Raw genomic sequence first — 18,712 nt, forward strand, 5'->3', positions numbered from 1 at the left:
GGGACAGACACCAAGCTCCATCTTGGAGGCCAGAGAGCACCATGTAATAAAGGGATCCCTGCAGAAGTAGGACTAAGTCACCTGCTGACTGCACAGCCCTTTCAGCAGGCACACAGCGGCCGAGGAAGCGCTGTGGAGCTGTGGGGAAGGGTGATGGAGGAGCAGGGAAGCAGAGGGGCCAGCCGCAGCAGCATTCCCCATGGCCTCGGCAAAGCACCTTCATGCTCTTCCAGGCAGACAGGGCTGCTCCCTCCCCTCTGAGCTCAGCCCTGCTCTGCTCTAGATGGGCATTCATCTCACCCTCGTCCCGTTAAACTCTTTCAGAACAGCGGTCTGGCAGGAAGCTGAGAAGACAGGCTGTGACCAGCCCCCTCCTCAGCTCAGGACCAGCAACTCTAGCTCCTGCGGGCAGTGATGCCAGCAGCACCACGGCCCTGGACTCTGTGAGCAGGGGAAGGCAAAGCTGTGGGCAGCAGGACAGCTGTGGCTGAGCAACCCCTGGCTGCAGCTTTGGCGAAAAGGGCTTTGCCTGGCCATCAAGAGGGACATGAGCAGGGAAGAGGAAATGAGCTGAGAGATCACAGACCCTTTCAGGCAGGGTTATTCATTAGAAAAAATAACCCTGCTCCCCTGCAGGCACTGGCCAGGGGAGCAGCGGAGCCCCGAGTCCCTGGGGGGGATGTCTGGGGCGAGGTGCGGAGGCGGCTGGCAGTCCAGTCAAAGGGGCAGGTCCATCCTGGCCTTGCGGCAGGCAGGGCTGCAGGCAGGCTGCAGGCAGCACCGGGGCTCACTTGTGCTTGGCGCGAGGGAACTCCTTCCTGCCCTTGTCACGGCCCCCGAAGTAGCGGACCCTGTGGATGGCCTGCAGCTGCCGCTCGATGGTGGCCCTGATGTCCACCTCGTCTGGGATGTGGACGTAGCGGACGTTCCTGCCAGTCACAAAGAGCTCATCCAGGTGGGACACCGTGCCCTGCCTGTCCGTGAAGGTCACCTCAGCCAGCCGCACATTCATGAAAGCGTCCACATTGGTGACGCGCCCCATGGCCGTGCTCTCATCACGCAGGTCCACGGTGGTGACGTGGCCGTGCAAGCCCTGCAGCAGGATGACCAGGCTGTTCTCGGCGATGGTGCGCTCCTTGACGGAGTGGCTCACCTCCATCGCCGCGGCTGCCGTGGGGAAGAGGGAGACGCCATGCTGCGCCCTGGCTGGGCGCCCACCGCTGGGGAAACCCACCCTCCTCCCCTTGCACGCTCCTGTGCACACATAGCACCCCTTGCACGCTCCTATGAGCACATACCACCCCTTGCACATTCATATGCACACACACCACCCCTTGCACGCTCCTATGCACACATACCGTCCCCTTGCACGCTCCTATGCACACACACCACCCCTTGCACTTGTATGCGCACACACCACCCCCTGCACGCTCCTATGTGTGCATACCACCCCTTGCACGCTTGTATGCACACATACCATACCTTGCACTCTCCTATGCACGCATACCACCCCTTGCACGCTCCTATGCACACATACCATCCCTTGCACGCTCCTATGCGCACATACCCCCCCTTGCACACTCCTATGCGCACACACCACCCCTTGCACGCTCCTACGTGCACATACCATCCCTTGCACGCTCACCTGCACGCTGCCCCCTCCCAACTCGCTCACGTTCTCCCCCCCGCCCCCCCCCCGCACACTGGGGCGCTCCCCGCCTGCTCCCAGCACCCCGCCCCTCTCCCCCCCGCCCCGCGTCACTCTCGCTCTCCACGCCCCCCCTTGCACGCCCCCGTCCCCCCCTCCCTTGCACGCTCACCAGCACGCCGCCTCCTCCCCTTGCACACTCGCGGGGCCGCCCCTCCCGCCCCGCCCCGCGGCCCCGGCGGCAGGAAGGGGCGGCCCCGCCTGCGCACTGCGCCCGCCCGGCCCGGGATCCCGCGGCGCCCGCAGCGCCTCGCCCTTGCCGGCGCTGCCCGGCCCGCGGTCCCTCAGAGCCCGTCCATCAGCGCCAGCAGCTCCTCGCCCTTCCCGGCGCTGCCCGGGCGCGGCTCCGCCACCTCCAGCTCCCCCATGATGCGGGAGAGCTCCGCCCGCCGGCCCGGCTCCTGCGGGGACAGACACCGCGCCTCAGCCCGCCGCACGCACCCACTGGGAGGCACTGGGACGTGCCCAGCTGCCTCGCAGCCCACGCAAAACGGCGGCAGGCTGGCCCCGCAAGCGGGCAGCGCTCCGCCGGGCGCTCGCCATTCCGTTTGCCAGGTTTCAAGTTACTAAATAGCCACCAAATCCACAGGCTCGGCAGAGAATACTGCCGGGGCTTATTTATGAGCTTCACGGAAATGGGAAAAAACACGTATTTTTTAAGTCACTACTCGGGGTGAAACTCTGTTCTTAGCAAGGCAGAATGATGAGGATCAAAATGGGAAACATGCTACGTACCTGTGTGGCTTCTATGTTGATAACCTTGTAAGATAACTCCTCTGGTCTAGTCAATGCAGCGTTTCTTGATCAAAGACATGAAAAGAGTGCTTAATCTCATGAAGACATGCAAATAAATTATAAAAAGCAGATTTCATGAGGCTCCTCTAGGCATGAAGTTTGGACAACGTCCCCATTCCTACCAGGCAAATTAGTGTATGGACCCCAAGTTTGGAGACTTTTCCCGTCTTAGAAATTTTTTATGCCAAGTGTTCCCTGTCCTAATTTTTTTTTATGCCAAGTGTGGAACAGCAGGAATATCTCTGTAGTTGAGATTAAAAGTAGGTAAAGACTTTCTGCAGAAATAATGTCTCACTCCCCTTGTGCTCCCTGCCAGGAGGGGCTAAGGTGTTCAAACCTGTCAGGCTCATCACCCCCATAAGTTCTATTCTTATCTCCAAAATACATAGATGTATTTGGGGGAGAAGCAGAAGGGCTGATGAGATGTCTCCGTTCCATGGGACAGAGCCTTCTGCTGACTGCCAGTGTCACATGGAGAGAACACAAGGCCATGCATCACAGGAGACACCAGTAAGGGCAATGGCTCTCCTTCCTGACAGCTTTAATAAAAAGGTCAAGCCAGGGAAACCGCTCCTCTCCTGCTCCTGTAGGGACCATCTGGACCCCAACAACAAAATGCTAAAAACCTGCTATCCTTTCCCCAAAGCTGTTAAGGGCCAGATTTAGTCTCCTGGGCTGTCCACATGGCACTGCACCACAAACCCCAAACCAAGAAGGACTTGAGCATACTCTTCCTCCTCGTCGGTTGTGAACAAATTCAGTCGAAATCCTGTCTCACTTCCACCAGGTTTCTGGATCTCCAGACCTCCCAGCAGCCTGGCCAAAAAGTTCAGCTCTTCTTTAGCAAGAGGGTTAGGGACTATATTCTCCTGCAGAAAACAGTGATGGGGTCATTGGTCAGGTTACCAGGGAGATGAGGACTGTAACAGCTTTTGTGTTTTCTGATATTACATAAATGTTCTTCAGAGTGATAAAAATACATTTCTGTATTGTTAGTGGTACAGATTGTGCAGATAACTAGCAATTATCAATTATACATTTAAAATGGTTGCTTGAATTTATAGACCCAGGACAAGATAATTTTCCAGCTAAATTGAACAGCTGAGAAATCTGTAAAACCAACTTTCTGTTTTCTGATGAGATTAAAATAGGAAGGGAGTACACCATTGCATAAGCCTGCATGTAAGATTCTTTAGGAAAATGTGCCCTTCCCCTAGCTCAAAGGGGACCATGGAGGACTGGATGAGGCTCTGCGAAGAACAGAACAGGTTCCCCCAAAGTTAACTTGTAACTGTAGACTACAAATATAATTAGTTTCCCTGAGACAGGAGATGAACAAAGGGGAAGACAGTGCAACTGTATAGTAAATGATTTGGAGATGACAGATGTGGGCGTTCCATTCAGTGACCCCATCTATTAAAAGACAAGGGAAGCAGAATGTAAAATCTGGTGGATGTGGTGCAGCTGCTCAAAGGGAACGCTCCCACCATGTGTGACTGGTGGCAAGACTCATTGGCACAGAGTAGTCAGCCAGTTAGCCAGTGACAGGAACAGAACAACACTGACCTTTGCATGGGATGCCAAGTTTTTGGATGATCCTGACATGTGTGTCTCTACAGGCCGACTAACGCTGTACCTAGAAGGACAGACACATGAGGAAGAGCAACCTGTTACTTGTATGAGATACAGGAACTGGAGGAAGCAGCACAGTATCAATGATTTTAGGATATTTTTCTGAAGACTGTAAATAACTGAAATAAGAAGTTACAGTTCAGTTTTATGGGGTATTGATGCATTAAAATGTGTGAGCGACAAAGCTGTGAGAAAGAACACTGCTCTATCTTATTCTTTCAATGGAAAAATTAAGACAAGCATGGAGAAAAGAAAGGATTTCTTCAATGCAGTTAAAATTAAATTATATCTCACATAATACGCAGCACAAGATGAGAACACTCTTTACTCAACTCTACTGTAGACATAAATCAAACTTTTGCTCTTCTCCACAGCTTTTTGTACACATCTGTCCACATGTGTTCTGTTTCAGGACATCACTTTGTAAAAAAGTCAAGCTGATAATGGCGAAAGAAGCAAAAATACAGAAGGCTGAAGACATGCTTCTAAACAAATCCATAACCATCAACTTTTACTTCATGTTTCTATGTAGAACAAAGCTTACTTACATATTTGTTCCAAGTTTGAGGACTCTGTCTCCATAAAGATCAAAAGATCCTTCCCTTTGTGGAAGAACATAATTTCCACCAGTAGTGAATTCAGTTCTTTTAACTTCATCTCCATTGTGATTAAACATCCTTAAAAACAAATAATTATCGAAACATACTGAGTAGTTTTATTATTGATGTTCAGTACTGACTTCCTCTGCTTACTGCACAAGAAAAAGGGAAATAAAACCCTATCCTGTATGTTGGTAAATGCCTATTTTATTGGATAAGTTACTAATAGCTAATTTACTGGAATAGAGAATGCCAGAAACAGCTTAGTATTTCGTTGCTGGGTGACTTAAGTCTCAAATCCTACCCTTTAAATAGTATTTACTGGAGGTTCAGCTATCCATGCAACATGAATGACAGTCTCAGCTCGATTCCTATTAGACCTCTAGGACTGACTGCTCCTCCGTGAGCAGCCGTACATGCGAGGCGCTGCAAACGGTGTAAGCAGCGGTCTGGAACTCACCTGATGAGCCCTGGAACTTCTGTACCCCAAGGAACAGGGCCCGATATCGGCAGCACAAAGCGACCATTAGAGTTTTGCACTTTATCCTTCAGAAAGATGGAGACCTGCAAAAGAATATTCCACCTCTGAGAAAATCACTTAAATATTTTCTGATCCAAATTCTTTTGAAGTCCAACCTTGCAGCCTTCCTGTCTGGATTGGGGTAGGTTTCCTAGGGATCTTGATGTATATAGACTATGGTACAGGTCAAAGCCAGTAATGTAGAACTGTGGTCCAGAGGATGGGCACATTGATACAACATTTAAAAAATATGTACTGCTTATGCACTTGAATATGATAAATTTATTTAGAGAATATTAAGCCCCATGACTTCAAGCTCAGGTTCTGAGTTTGATATCGGGTTTCTACTAAAAGGAAAAACATATTTATCAACTAGCAAATCTGTAGCAGTAGAGATTCCTTTTTTCGTTACGTTTTAGAATTACTGAGTATTATTATAGTAGATGTGCTCAATTTGTGAAATTCTGAAGACTGAAATTACAAGCACAAGACTGAAAACCGTAAGTAACAAAACCAAACCTACAGTGTAATTAAAAAAAGACACCTTTGCCCCCTAGCCACAAGCTCCCTTATATTCTTACTGACTAGCTGTATTGGGCTCTTACCCTTATGTGCATGTCCTGAAAAAAAATGAGGAGCGTTTGCCTGATGAGCTGAAATTCACCAGCAGAGAGACAGCTGTATGTCTGGAAAAGAAAAACCATAACATAACGCTTCGCACATGTACCATGTCCAACCCTGGTAAAGGTGGAAACAAGTGTATCAGAATAGTGCTGGCCAAAAATAGTATGTGTGGCAGGGGAAGCAGAAATTATATAAGGGGGGGCAACTAATCATTAATTATTATCCGTGACTAAGAGTCTGATTTAATTTCTGCTGAAGTCAGTGGAGACTTTGATCAGGCTGAATAAGCAATGTATTGATTTAAACAGGCCAGTAAGATAATAACACTTGACTTGTAGACATCTCCCTCTCCAGAAGCCCTTTAGAAACATTTCATGACTTCCCAGAACTTTTAACATTTTATGAAACAGTTCCCTTTCACAGGAACACTCATATTATTTGTCCAAAAAATTACAGCAGTTACACAAGCAAAAGTTGTTAACCAGGAGGCCAATTTGTTTCCCTCAGGTAAAAAAGAAGGGAAGGTTATTTGGACAGTTCTCTGAGGTTGAGAACATGCCACCCTCCACACTTGATGTGGCACTTGCTGATGTAGTATTTAGTCTCTAAGATTAGCTTGAAAGAGACAAAATAAATAAATAAATATCAAACCACAGTGTGTCCCACCATTTTTCCATTTTTCTAAGGATTCTTACTTCAGTCAGCTGTCGGAAAGTTTCATCCACCTGGTTCAGAATGCCAGGGGCATCACGTATGAAATCCTTGATGGCGTCCAGGTGGTTGAATGTGACCAGCAGAATGTCTTTGGGCCGAGGGCACAGCAGCACTTGGTATTTGAAAGCCATAGTCATAAGATCATACAGCTGCAAAATAACATGGGGAAGTTTTGGTTCCATCACAACAGAGTGTACACATCGCTTAGGTAACTTCACGTTGATGTAGAAAGGGATTTAGACACCTAGTCTAGCACCTGCCTACGGTAAGAACCATTTTAGCTTTGTTTACTAAGCAAATAAAACCTCTGCAATCATATTATCAGCCCTCTGCTGGTCTCTCCAACTGCTGCTAAAACTACGGCCCATGAAGCAACACCAACACCCAGGTAGAGGTCTCTTAAGTAATCCACTTCCTACAATTTTTTTCAAAATTGTCTGCTGGATATGCTGTTTGCAAGCAAAAATTCTAACACCTGCAACTGCAAAACAGTGAGTGTCAATACAGAAATACATACATTTATATACACCCACATATGTATGTTTTTAATATATATTTAAAAATCCAGTAAAGAATGCTTACTAAACCTCTTAAAAATCAAACATTTATTAAAGCAGAAATAATCAGTTCTGAAGTATCCGATCCTACCATGGATTTCCCCAAAGCTTCCTTGGCTGAGATCCATTTTTACAAAGAAAGCAAATGGAAAGAGGGCCCTTATAAAATGCTTCAAAATTACAGTGACGTAAAGCCATGTACTAATTATGGCAATCAGAAACTTGTGAAGGGTAGCACAGAAGACCAGCATGGTCAGGACTGGGCAGGTGGTCTTTTTTACCTTGTCCATGCTTGCCTGGTTCAGTCTCATGATTGAAGCATGAGCTAGCCGGTCATACACTGTTCGCAGAGCTTTCTTGGAATAAAGTTCCTGTGGTTTAAACAGCTCTTCCATAAATTTTTTATTGAACATGGTTGTGATGATGTCATTCATAACTGCAAAGACAAAGAGTCTCTGTTTTTGCTGCAGAAACAGCACATTCATCTGGATTCATTCCACACTGAGAACCTGGACACTGACAGCTGCGAGGATTGACATGAACGCTTACCTGTGAAAACCAGGTACAGAGCCTCAAAAGAAAAAAGGCGGAGGAACATCACTTCCTAATGTCAACGTTTTGCTCCATCCCACACTGGCCTGAGCAAGCAGCATGATTCCTGCTGACTGTCCCCAGGGGCAGAAATGCTACATGAGCTGCAGACAACAAACCTTGTTTTCCAGTGGGAATAGGACTGGTTTTGTCGCCTCGTTTTTACAGCTACAGCTAGCACTTCTCACTTTTTAAATAATTTGTTTATAGGCTACTCTGACATGTATTACCTATAAAAGCTGCAGTTCTTCCTAAAAAGCTGTTTTGCATCACTCTAGATTTTTGCAGGCTATAGCTAGCTGACTCTGCCTGTTCTCTCTTTAGCCTTTTACACTATTAGTCTATTTTTCCTTCTCAACACACTCCTGAATGATTCAAGGCTCCTTCTAGTATTTGTTTCAAACGGTTTAACACTGACAAGTATTTAAGGAAGCACTTACAACACTGGGATCTACGTCAGGCCACTCAGGGCTCTTACACAGCAACATCTGCAGATAGTAAAGCAGTTCAAAAGCACAGAACTCTAAACTTCCTGACATGTGCTTCATTTTTTTATGTGTAAATTTAGACATGGAATTGTTTTGCAACTTACTCAAGAGTATGCAGAGAATATGAGTGCTGAGTATAAGGGCTGTGCTCTGTTTATTGAGCTTTTAATGCAAAGAAGATAGAAAACATTTTGCAGTGATTCAAGCAGATGCAGTTATCTTAGCTTTTGTATGGGACCTGATACTTTTATTATTTACCTGATACATTCTATGGAGTTATCATAAATAAGCATTTATTTCTCCATAAAAAAATGTTAAATAAAATTTTTAATTCACACAGATTACTGTACAAGCATGAATTTTCCTAAGCAGATGACTCTTGCCGAAGCTCATAATGCCAGCTGATTCTTATGGCTTAGTAAAATCTGAGAGGAAGTAAGGAAAGAGAAAAAGGAAAAAAAAAAAAAGAAAAAGTGAACATATACAAAGTGGTAGTGATTAGCTATTTGAAATACTGCTATAATTATTCACTGGTGGGTTAGACACCTGGCTTTTCGTAACTGTGGTACTGAAGCTACACAAACAGCCAAAGAAAGTTAATGTCCCCGTCACTTCATCTTTTCTTAAGATGATTAACTGTCTGGGGAGCACTGCCAGATATGCTGTGGGTCCTGAGAACCTAGACACGGAGAGCTGTTTTCCTGTGCCTCCTGATGCGATTCTCTGTACATGCTTAAACCTGATGTTTACAGTTTTTTTCCTACACTGGTGTACGCTACTGGTAACACACACATTTCAGCAAACACACTGTATCAAACAGGGCTGGCTAGTTTTCCTGCTTTACGGACCCAAACAATACAGAGAGATCTCAGCTCAGCTTCTGAGCAGCATAGATGACAAATGAGGAAAAAAATCTCTCCTCTTCCTCCCTTCTTTTCAAACAGACTGTCCATAAAACAATCCCTATTTGCAGTCTGAGGCAAAAATTCTCACTTTTTTTAGTGGAGAAAACAAAATACATTAATATGTATTAGTACATATTTATTTTTGCAAGTAATTGGTTATGACAAAAATAAGAACTGTTGCCTTATACTGCTATCAAGAAAAATATTTTTTAAGTTGCTTGGATATGTTGCCCGCACAAAGGCTTCTCCTCCATCTTTGGAGAGTCACCAATAACCAAAACTGTCAGGAGACAGACAACGTCCCAGTAAGCTGTACGCTGGCTGTGGCTGGTAGATATTCACAATGAAATCGGAAGATCTGTGTTAACCACACACCCAGCCTTACATAAATTATCTTCTGAAATTAAGACCTCTTGTATTGGCTATAAAAAGAACCGAGAAAGACATAAAAAAAATCATGGTAAAGGGCAAATCTGACACAGTACGTTTGATAATGACACAGCAAAGAGATCTGAAAGCGCATGTAGTCCCTAGGGAGATATTTACACCGTTCTAACAATGGAAAATAATAAAGAAAGGAGTGTTAGCTCAGGGAAAATGGCACGCCAAGCAACACAGCATAAAAGCAATTTAGCAGAGAGGGGTTTCATCAACTGGGATGGGGAGAGGGAAACCAAGTATAGACAATGCAATGGACAGAAGAGAAGCTGAGGATTTATGGTGGTTTTCACCTACACGTGCCATGTGTCACTGGTGACACACGTTCCAACTTCTACCATGCTGTCATGTAACACGGCTCAGATGCATGACATGAGACGGGGGGTCTTTACACCTGGATTATGCTCGTGCTTCTTGGAGGACATTCAAGGCAGCAGCAGGGATGCTATGAGTTCAAAACAGTCACGCGTTCTACTTGCAGTGCCTTTTTAGTTCATAACAAGGTCAAAGGCAGGCAAAGCCGCCTTGTCATGGCTTCATCAGCAACAGCCTCGGCTGGTCACTCTGTGTGACTCTTCAGAGATCATCGCCCCAAGAGCAGTGTTCGTAGGCAAACTTGTTCTCTGACAAGACAAGCTGACTGTTCAACACAGGATCTGCATCTCTGCCACTACTACCTAAATATGACAAAGTGGGCTTTTATACAACTTGTCATTTTGGATGTGATAAAAGAAGATACGGAATCTTTTAGACCTCTGAGATATTAAATGCGGGGAAAAAAAGTGTTCTTGGAAACGGCATGTAATGGTAGCAAACAAAAGCTGGGGCAAACTCATAGGATATTGGTATTTGCCTTTAGTAAATATTCAAAACATAAAAACGATGCTTATTTTGTAAAACATGAATTGTAACCCTGATCTCTCTTAAAAAAGGGCTGCTCAAAAAGGCAGCGAAAGTTCTATGCATGTTCACCTCGCAAAAAACTTGAGATAGTTTAAGGGATTTATTTCCTCATTCAGCTCCTTACCACACCCCTTTGCTGGAGGCTACCGTTCCAAGGCAGAGTCCAGAAGGAAACCCATGCTCACAGCTCAGCGCTGCAAAATCCCGATGTCTCAGCCCAAACTCACCCTCAGGGATAATTTCAGTCAAGATGAGCTTGGCTGAAGGGTGAGCACCTGCTTCTTTGTGATCACTCTGCAAGGGTGATGACTACTAGCAGAGGTGGATAAGCAGTTAGGATGGAAATGCCTTAAACTTTCCTGGAATTCACCTGTCAAAACCCTAAGCAATGAATTAGAAAACAAATTTAGAAACATGCAGTATACATAATAATGCCTGCATTTAAGCAGAAAAAACAACCTTCACAATGCTCACATAATTATATGCTTGCATTAATACAAAGCCAGAAAAAATACAAGTATCTTTTTGGCTAGAAAGACCGCTACGATAAAAAGTTTTGATCTATTTCTAGTCTTGGTTAAATAAGCAACGTATTTTTGAAGCCATATGATTTTGAGATACTGTCTGTTTTTTCTAAGATCTATAGCTAAAGTGCATTTTAATGAACAGGTGCATATTATTATTCATCTTTGACGCTATGACTAGAAGGCTGCAGGAACAGCATACAGTGTGTTCACGTACAATGAGCCTCATGTGTGCATGTAGTGGTGTTCGTCTACTGCATGCAGCTAGCAGATTACAGTACCTCGTTTCCTGTCCACATCTGTCCATTCATCTACACGAAGCATATAAAACAAAAACATCAGTTCAAGAAGTAAGAACAATAGTTTCAAGGAGAATAAAAGAAAGAAACTAAAAAAAAAAAAAAAGAAATCTAACTAATGGACTTTGTTTTTTCTCATCAGCATTCAGCACTTAACAGGAAGGAACTCTTCAGGTACTTGACATCTTTCACCTTCGATGAGCGCACAGATGATGAAACCTTGCCCTCCCCTTGGAAAGGATCTCGTTGCTTCACCAGAGATAGAATTTTACCCTTGACTGAATCTCAGCACATTTTGCATTGAGCTTGGAAAGTTTTCAGCTGTTTTTTTTCACTTATGAGCCAACAACATTTGAGTGAACAGTTTTAAGCATTAACAAACACCTCAGCGGGGACGAAACCACATCTCAGTACAATGTGCACCCAGTTTTTTGGGAGGTAAAATACACGCGTGGATAAACTAGCACAGATCTAATTCTCCTGCTGAGATATGCCACCAAGTACGGCTGATTTAGTTGAGGCTCTAACGTTAGACCTCCACCCAGAGCAGCAAAGTTTTGCGGGATCGTTCTCTGAAGACACACGCGAATAATTAAGACCGCATTGCCGTTGCACCGTGGCGAGGAAGCTGCTTGCCCAGGCCTGCTCCTACCGGCAGAACCTGCGGTGCCCGGCACCCCCGCACCCCCGCACCCGGGGCGGGGTGCTCGCCTCACGTTACGAGGCCGTGCGGGGGAGCGGCCGGTCGCTGCGGGGGAGGGCGGGGAGAGCCCTGCCCGGCCACCGGCAGCTGCCCCTGCCCTCGGGGCACCGCGCTTCCCGCCACCGGGGGAGGTGGGGCGCCGCCACGGCCCCGCACCCGGCGCAGGCCGCAGGCCCCGCACGGCCCGGCCAGGCCGCGGGAGAGCCCCGAGGCCCGCGGGCAGCCCGCACCCGGCGCAGGCCCCCCCGGCCTCCCGCCGCTCACCTTTGCGGGCCTTGTCGCCGGGGATGCTCTGGGCGCGGAGGCGCTGGTCCAGGATGTACAGCATCTCCCCGCCCAGGTTGAGGAACAGCAGCGGCAGCGTCCGCGCCGACATGGCGACCGCCGGCCCCGCCGCCGTTGCCGGGCCACCGCGGGGCCAATCGGGAGGCGCCGCCTTGGCCGCCCGGGGTGTGCGTGCTAGCCCTGCCCAGCGCGCGTGTAAGCCCCGCCCACACGTGCGCGCGCCCCGGCGCGTGTACAAAGCTTGCCCCGTGTGGGTGCACACCGCGGCGCGTGTGCAAGGCCCTGTGCGTGTGCGTGTGTGCACCCCTGTGCATGTGCAAAGCTCTGTGATGTGCGCGCACCCCAGCGTATGTGCACAGCCCATGTGGGTGCACACCACAGCGCGTGTGCAAGGCCCTGTATGTGTGCATGCGTGCACCCCAGCATGTGCGCAAGGCCCCCAAGCGCCTGTGTAAGGCCCCAGCCACATGCACCCCAGTGTGTGTGCAAGGCCCTGTATACACACGCTCACCCCAGTACTTGTGCAAGGTGCCACCCACGTGTGTGCACACACCCCAGAGGATGTGCAAGGCCTGGTACATGTGTGTGATCACACTCTGGCACATGTGCAAGCCCTGCCCACGCATGCATGCACCCAACACGTGTGCAAGGCCCCACACGTATGTGCGCACCCCGGCACACATGCAAGGCCCTGCACACACATGCATGCACCCGTAGGCCCCAAGTAAATTTTAAAATACCAGTTTCATCAGTACTGGTGCATGAGAACAACTAAAAAGTTTATAAGGAAATGATTAAAATAATTTTAATACAACTAAGAAAAAAAAGGGGGGGCTGAGCGCTGCCTGGGGCGGGCCAGCCACACATGCCACTGCTCAGAGGAACATGGGGAACGTTGGTGAAAGCCAGCGGGCGCCACCATAACCGTGTCAGTAACTCCCTCGGTCACCACCACCAGCACCTTTGGTACGAGCAGCCCCATCACACTCGGGGACGGCAGAGGCACAGGGCAAATACAGACGTGTCAGTCCGCTGGGAAGTTACAGACTTGGGCACTAACGCCATTTCTACAGCTGCCGAGCTCCGAACCAACCCGCGTTTCCCTGCCAGAAGGAACAGCACTTGGAGCCACTGTCAGGGCTGCTTTGTTTCCGAACAAGCAGTGTTTCACCTCATTCTGTCTCCTCATTTGCCATCCCACAGCCCAAATCCCTGAAAAACGGCGCTGAGCGGCTGGGTCAGTACTACCTGACAGCGCAATCCCGCAGGCAGCAGCAGCCGCCACGCTCGGAGGGGTTCTCATGTAAAGATGCCCCTGCCACGGGGCGGTGAAGTCCCCCAGGCCCTCCTGACAGATCGAACTGCTCACACCAGCCCATCAGCCTTAAGTTAAACTTCTAAAACGCTTAAACCGCTCACCGCGCTTTCCCAGGTGCTCGTCGCGCCACAGACCCCGCAGCACGCACGTAAGCAAAGAGGCTTTAGGTCTTTAGGCAGTTATTTATTGTTAGGGAGACCGGCTGCGTCAGCCTCCACGTGCCGCTACACGGGCGTCCCCTCGCACTGCGCCTGCTTCTCCTCCTTTGCCGCTCTCGCTCTTGCTCGCTGCTCTCTCCTCTGCTTTAGTTTCTCAGGTGCTTTCAGCTTCTGCACCTCCTGAAAAACCTGCCGGAGGAGCACAAGGAGGTGAGAGGAAGAGAAAGACAGAGCTGCCTGCTGCTGAGCAGAGCTGCTCCACCACTGCTGCTACGGACCCCAGGTGCAGTAACTCCTTCCTGCGTGCTCCCTCTGGGCCGCCGGCCAGCCCTGCTTGCAGGGTACCATTCCGAGTATCCCGCGACAGCCACCCACACTTTGGGTTACAATTTCATTGGACTGAAATTTAGGATTTACAGACTGAAGGCACATCCAGCTTCTTGATCATACCCGGATACACTGCACACAGCTGCTACACCAGCGTATTTAGAGAAATGACAGCAGGCAGTGGGTGTAGCCACATTTAGCCCAAAGCTGCCATCCTGTTTGTCTCACATATTAGTTCCCACATCAGACTTTGAATAAAAGCTGGTTTGAATCATACATTTCTGAGCAAACCAGCAGCACAACCCGACGTTCTCAAGCACAGTAATGCTGCAGCACGTGCATCGTAGCCCACTATGTAACTGCCTTTTGTGGAGCTCTTTGCCTTTCAGGGTGAGGTTATGCATTTCTCTATAAACATCATCATCTCTTAAAATTCAAACCCTTAATTAAAAGCGCCCACCCATCAGTCTTTTCTCTCTTAACTGCACCCTTCTCTAAAAAGGTTTTTTTCTACTCCAGCTACGTGGTGCTCTCTCCAGACCGCTCCGTACCTTGAGACAGAAAGCCTTCTTCACAAGCCAGCGCTTGGTGATCCTTCTGCGGTAGGGAGCGGGCAGGGTGTACTTGATATTCAGCTGCTTGCAGGTGTTTTCAAAGGTATCATAGCGGACACGGCGAAGATACGTAAGTAGTTTCTTCCGGCGATCTATATCCATCAGCATGCGACGACGGTTACTTTTATCCTGCAAAGGACTTAACGTTCACTAGATTGCAGACAGATTATTCTTCCATTCCAATAAATTACTTAGAATAGACCAGATTATGGCTGGAAGGAAACAATCAGGTTAAGGACGGTATCTTAGAGCAATTTTTCTTGGCAGACACTGCAAGTGCATTAGGTCACTACAAGATCTGAGAAGGCTTAATTTGCTTTTCACTGAAATTGCTTTCTTGATTTTGTGCCTCCACCTTCACCTTCATCCCCCAACGCTGAAGGCTGCTTTCAACTTGTACACAGGTTCAGGCGGTGACAAAAGCTGCAGCGGCTTGGAGGCAAAGGCTGTAGGGAAGGCCTGCTGGCTAAAAACTTCACTTCCCCTGAAATGTATTGTTCCAGAAATAACACAGAAGCACCTACCTTTGTTTTTCCAGAAATTAAGTGTGAAAATAAAGTGTGACTTGGCTCTGTCTGACTGTTTGAGTCATATCTGCGATGCTTCAAATTTCAGCTCTGAATCCAGGCAGCTTTAGGTAGGAAAGCGGTCATTATGACATTAACACAGCCCTGTCTGCTAAACATTTTCATAGGCAGAACAAAGAATACAGCTGTGAAGTGATAACATTAATTATATTGAAAACTAAGCAGTGAAGCCACATCTGCAGCATGGATAAATTCAGCTAAACTCTGTTCAAAGGTATCTGCTCAGCCATTTCCACCAATCCAGTAACAAAAAAAGAACACGCTCCACATTTCAGCTAGTCAGAATGTAGCTGTGACTGAGCCAGCAGTTTCCCACACTGGCACAGGGAACCGTTATAACTATTTCATAAACCTTCTTAGGAAAGCCATAATCCCCAGAATTAAAATCCTTTTGCTCTAAACTGAGAAAACAACCTGAACAGCTGCTCTCTCAGACGTGTGGGCTCAGATTACTGATAGTTACCTTGGGATGCTGCTGAAGATGTTCCTCGTAGGTGCGTATCTTGGCAGTCAACATAGCAACTATAAAGAACAGGCGTAAGAAGCCAAGTGAGAGCAGCAGGTTTCCAGGGTGAGACAGTATCATTTGCACTCCCTTCAAATTGCCAGCTGAGGACTGCTGCTATAATGGGTACCCACTGCGCCACAGCGAGTATTACCACACAGCCCTCCGCGTAAGCGCAAAACAAACCACAAAACATAACCTACATAATGAGAGTCAGAACTATTACTATTATGAAGCTGCTTAATTAAGAGGCTAAAATTTTAACAACAGATCATATGAATTTATCTGTAAAATGCCTCTTGTGCTCACTTAATTGCTGGTGACTTTATATTCATTTCACTTCACTTGGTTTAAGCTTTGGAGGAACAAACACAGATTAAGAAGTTCTTTCTAAAAGCAGCAGCCAGCTCTTTGATTTCAGGCTTTGGAGAAAGGTGCTGGCGGCATCCCGAGAAACTGAAGCCCTTTATTAATGACAAAGGAGTGCATCGTGGTCAATGGCAGTGTGGCCTTCATCCCTGCACTGTCCCTACGCTGTGCTTCAGCCAGAGCGCTCTAATGCACAGGGAAATCTGAGTTCTACGGCTACATCTAGTAGTTCATGGTAATGAATGCAGTGCAGTGCTACATGTCATACAAGCGCTTCAAGCGGAATAATGCACACTCTGCCTTTGAGGAGTGGATATGGACTAGGAACTTGGAAAGCACCCTAGATGGCATCTGCCAGTAAGTGCATACACTGCCTCTGCAATGCTCCCAAACCTCAAACAGGTCCTCCAGGGCATGCTGCAGGCTACCTGCTTCTCAGGTGCGCTCCTGAAGGAGATTCTCCTAACTGATACAGAAAACTTGAAGTGCTGGGGTGGGAATAGCTGAATAAAAGCAGAGATGTATCATCTGCCAACAATATCCTTCTACTTTTTTAACTTGCCTTGCACCTCAAAGGAGCCATTGTCGTTGGGAGACCTCCTGACCTTCTCCACCAGCTGCTGTGTCTTTATTTTCATCTTCTCCTTCTGTGGATAACAGAAAAGAGCTTGTCACTTTCTCAGGAATGCCAGAGGTCTGAGACACCCCAGCTCTCTTCCCCAATGCCCAGATAAAGGCTTTCTAATTAATAGCTTTACTCGGTGCCCATCACAGAATACGTAAGAAGTGCTGCACAGAAGGACCTGCTGCTTGCAGGACAGTGCTCAGAGTACAGCAGTGAAGCAGCACAAAAAGATCTTGGCTGAACACAGAATCGCCACTGTTGAAAGCAAGAGTCAAGGCATACCCTTCATCCCAAGATTACAGAAAAAGGGTGTTGAAGAAGCCCCACTGCTCTCACGAATGGAGGAGAGAACTGAAGCTGATCTCACATGGCAGTAGCCTTTACTTTTTGCATGTTTTTAAGCTCACATGGTAAGCAGCAAGAAATGGTAAGATCTTTGTGCTACCTTATGATTTGCTTACTTTGTTTTCTGGGCATACAAAAAGTAAAAGTAATTTGAAGAACATCTGCCATCCAATGTACTGTTTTCTAGAACACAGGCCAACCATCAGCAGTAACATAACACAGCTCATCTCCCCTGTGATTGCCTAGTATTTTTCTTCTCTCATTTTAGTATGCAGTTATTACCATAAAGAAGACTGCATGATGAATTTTAAGACCATAACAGGACTTATCACTCATATATTTCATAGCTCCGGATTTGCAGTCACCAAGCAACACTTAAAAATAAAGTAAGTGAAGGGCATTTAACAATGTAGGCATGTCTTACACAAATGTGCTCACTAAATCTTCCAGGTTTTTTTATGCTAGTAGAATGAAACTAACCTGGCTTGCCATTTCCAGTGACAACAGTCTTCTCACTACATCATCAACACTGCAAGGAGATTGCAGATTAGTTTATAGGCTAGAAAAAAAGTATATTTAACAACAGAAATGAGGTTAGGTTTTCAGAGCGTACCAACTTTTCTCAGCTTTAATTTAGTCTGCAAATTTACAGCCACTATCCTCCCCTCCCAAACCTGTCAGCCATGAACTGCTCCTTGCATTCCTAAGAAAAATCATGGCTGAGATTACAGAAGCATCAAGTAGTTTTGCTGCTGTGGAAAGCACAGTTATTTCAAATGATGATGGAAGTCTTATCAATTCCAAAAACACTATGTGTAAACTGGGTGCTGAAGATTAACCCCCAAGTAAGTGCTCAAGGACAAAGTAATTAATTTAAACACCAGCTCCTTCAAAGATCCGTGAAAGTCTCAATTATGCCACTGGGGGCTCTCCATGCACCACACATGAGCTGCTCTGGAATCAAAGCATAAAAATGCTAAACTCCAGGTCCAAATTTCAGAAGCAGCCATGCATTTTGAGTTGTTTAACTACACACTCTCTACCACCTGAGTCCAAGAGAGGCATATATTATTTCTAAGAAGATTATTTCTAATATTTCAAGATTATTTCTTTTTTTCTAGGGACTACAAAGTTCATCGAAGACGCAGGCAATCAGCACTTAATCTTACATTAAGTAAACAAAACCCTTACATGACGCTAATCAGTGACCGCTTTTGCACATTTGACTTTCAAAATGACTTTGCAGTTTTTGTGCTAAACTGCACACCAGTGACCACAGAGCACTAATTAGTTACTGAGCAGGTGGCAGCTTCCACATATTGTGGTTGCGTGTGTGTGTAAGATGCAAATCTCTGAAGAGAACAGTCATTCCCTTTCCCTGTATCATACCTATCTATTATTGGGACATTGGCATAATCTTTCTTCAGCATGGTGGGAGGAAGATCATCCAAATGGCTGGGGATGTCTACAAAGAGAAGATTAACATTTGAGGAAGAGCAGTACAAAGTCAGCGCTCTGATCATGCTTGCAAACTAGACCAAAGGAAACGAGTTGCAAAGAAAATAAGATTGTATGCTCC

General features: G+C 46.9%; 2 protein-coding genes across 3 annotated transcripts; both read right to left on the reverse strand.

Moving 5' to 3' along the window:
- Nucleotides 1-571: 571 nt before the first annotated feature.
- Nucleotides 572-1,954, reverse strand: LSM10 (LSM10, U7 small nuclear RNA associated). Its single transcript, XM_080381954.1, has 2 exons — nt 1,821-1,954; nt 572-1,167 (listed from the first exon to the last, which is right to left on the reverse strand). The coding sequence occupies exon 2, from the start codon at nt 1,157-1,159 to the stop codon at nt 788-790; it is 372 nt and encodes a 123-aa protein (XP_080238080.1). The 5' UTR covers nt 1,160-1,167; nt 1,821-1,954; the 3' UTR covers nt 572-787.
- A 20-nt stretch (nt 1,955-1,974) lies between these two features.
- On the reverse strand, nt 1,975-13,812 carry OSCP1 (organic solute carrier partner 1). Of its 2 annotated transcripts, XM_080381938.1 has the most exons (11): nt 12,265-13,812; nt 11,280-11,309; nt 7,431-7,585; nt 6,574-6,741; nt 5,860-5,940; nt 5,195-5,298; nt 4,684-4,812; nt 4,070-4,139; nt 3,233-3,372; nt 2,444-2,507; nt 1,975-2,109 (listed from the first exon to the last, which is right to left on the reverse strand). In XM_080381938.1, the coding sequence occupies exons 1-11, from the start codon at nt 12,752-12,754 to the stop codon at nt 1,993-1,995; spliced, it is 1,548 nt and encodes a 515-aa protein (XP_080238064.1). In that variant the 5' UTR covers nt 12,755-13,812; the 3' UTR covers nt 1,975-1,992. The 2 variants fall into 2 exon arrangements, with proteins under 2 accessions (XP_080238064.1, XP_080238065.1); XM_080381939.1 differs by lacking the exon at nt 11,280-11,309 and having other exon boundaries at nt 12,265-13,808.
- Between the last annotated feature and the right edge of the window lie 4,900 nt (nt 13,813-18,712).

The sequence above is a fragment of the Falco punctatus genome, assembly GCF_963210335.1.
Source record: "Falco punctatus genome assembly, chromosome: 3".
NCBI lineage: Eukaryota > Metazoa > Chordata > Aves > Falconiformes > Falconidae > Falco > Falco punctatus.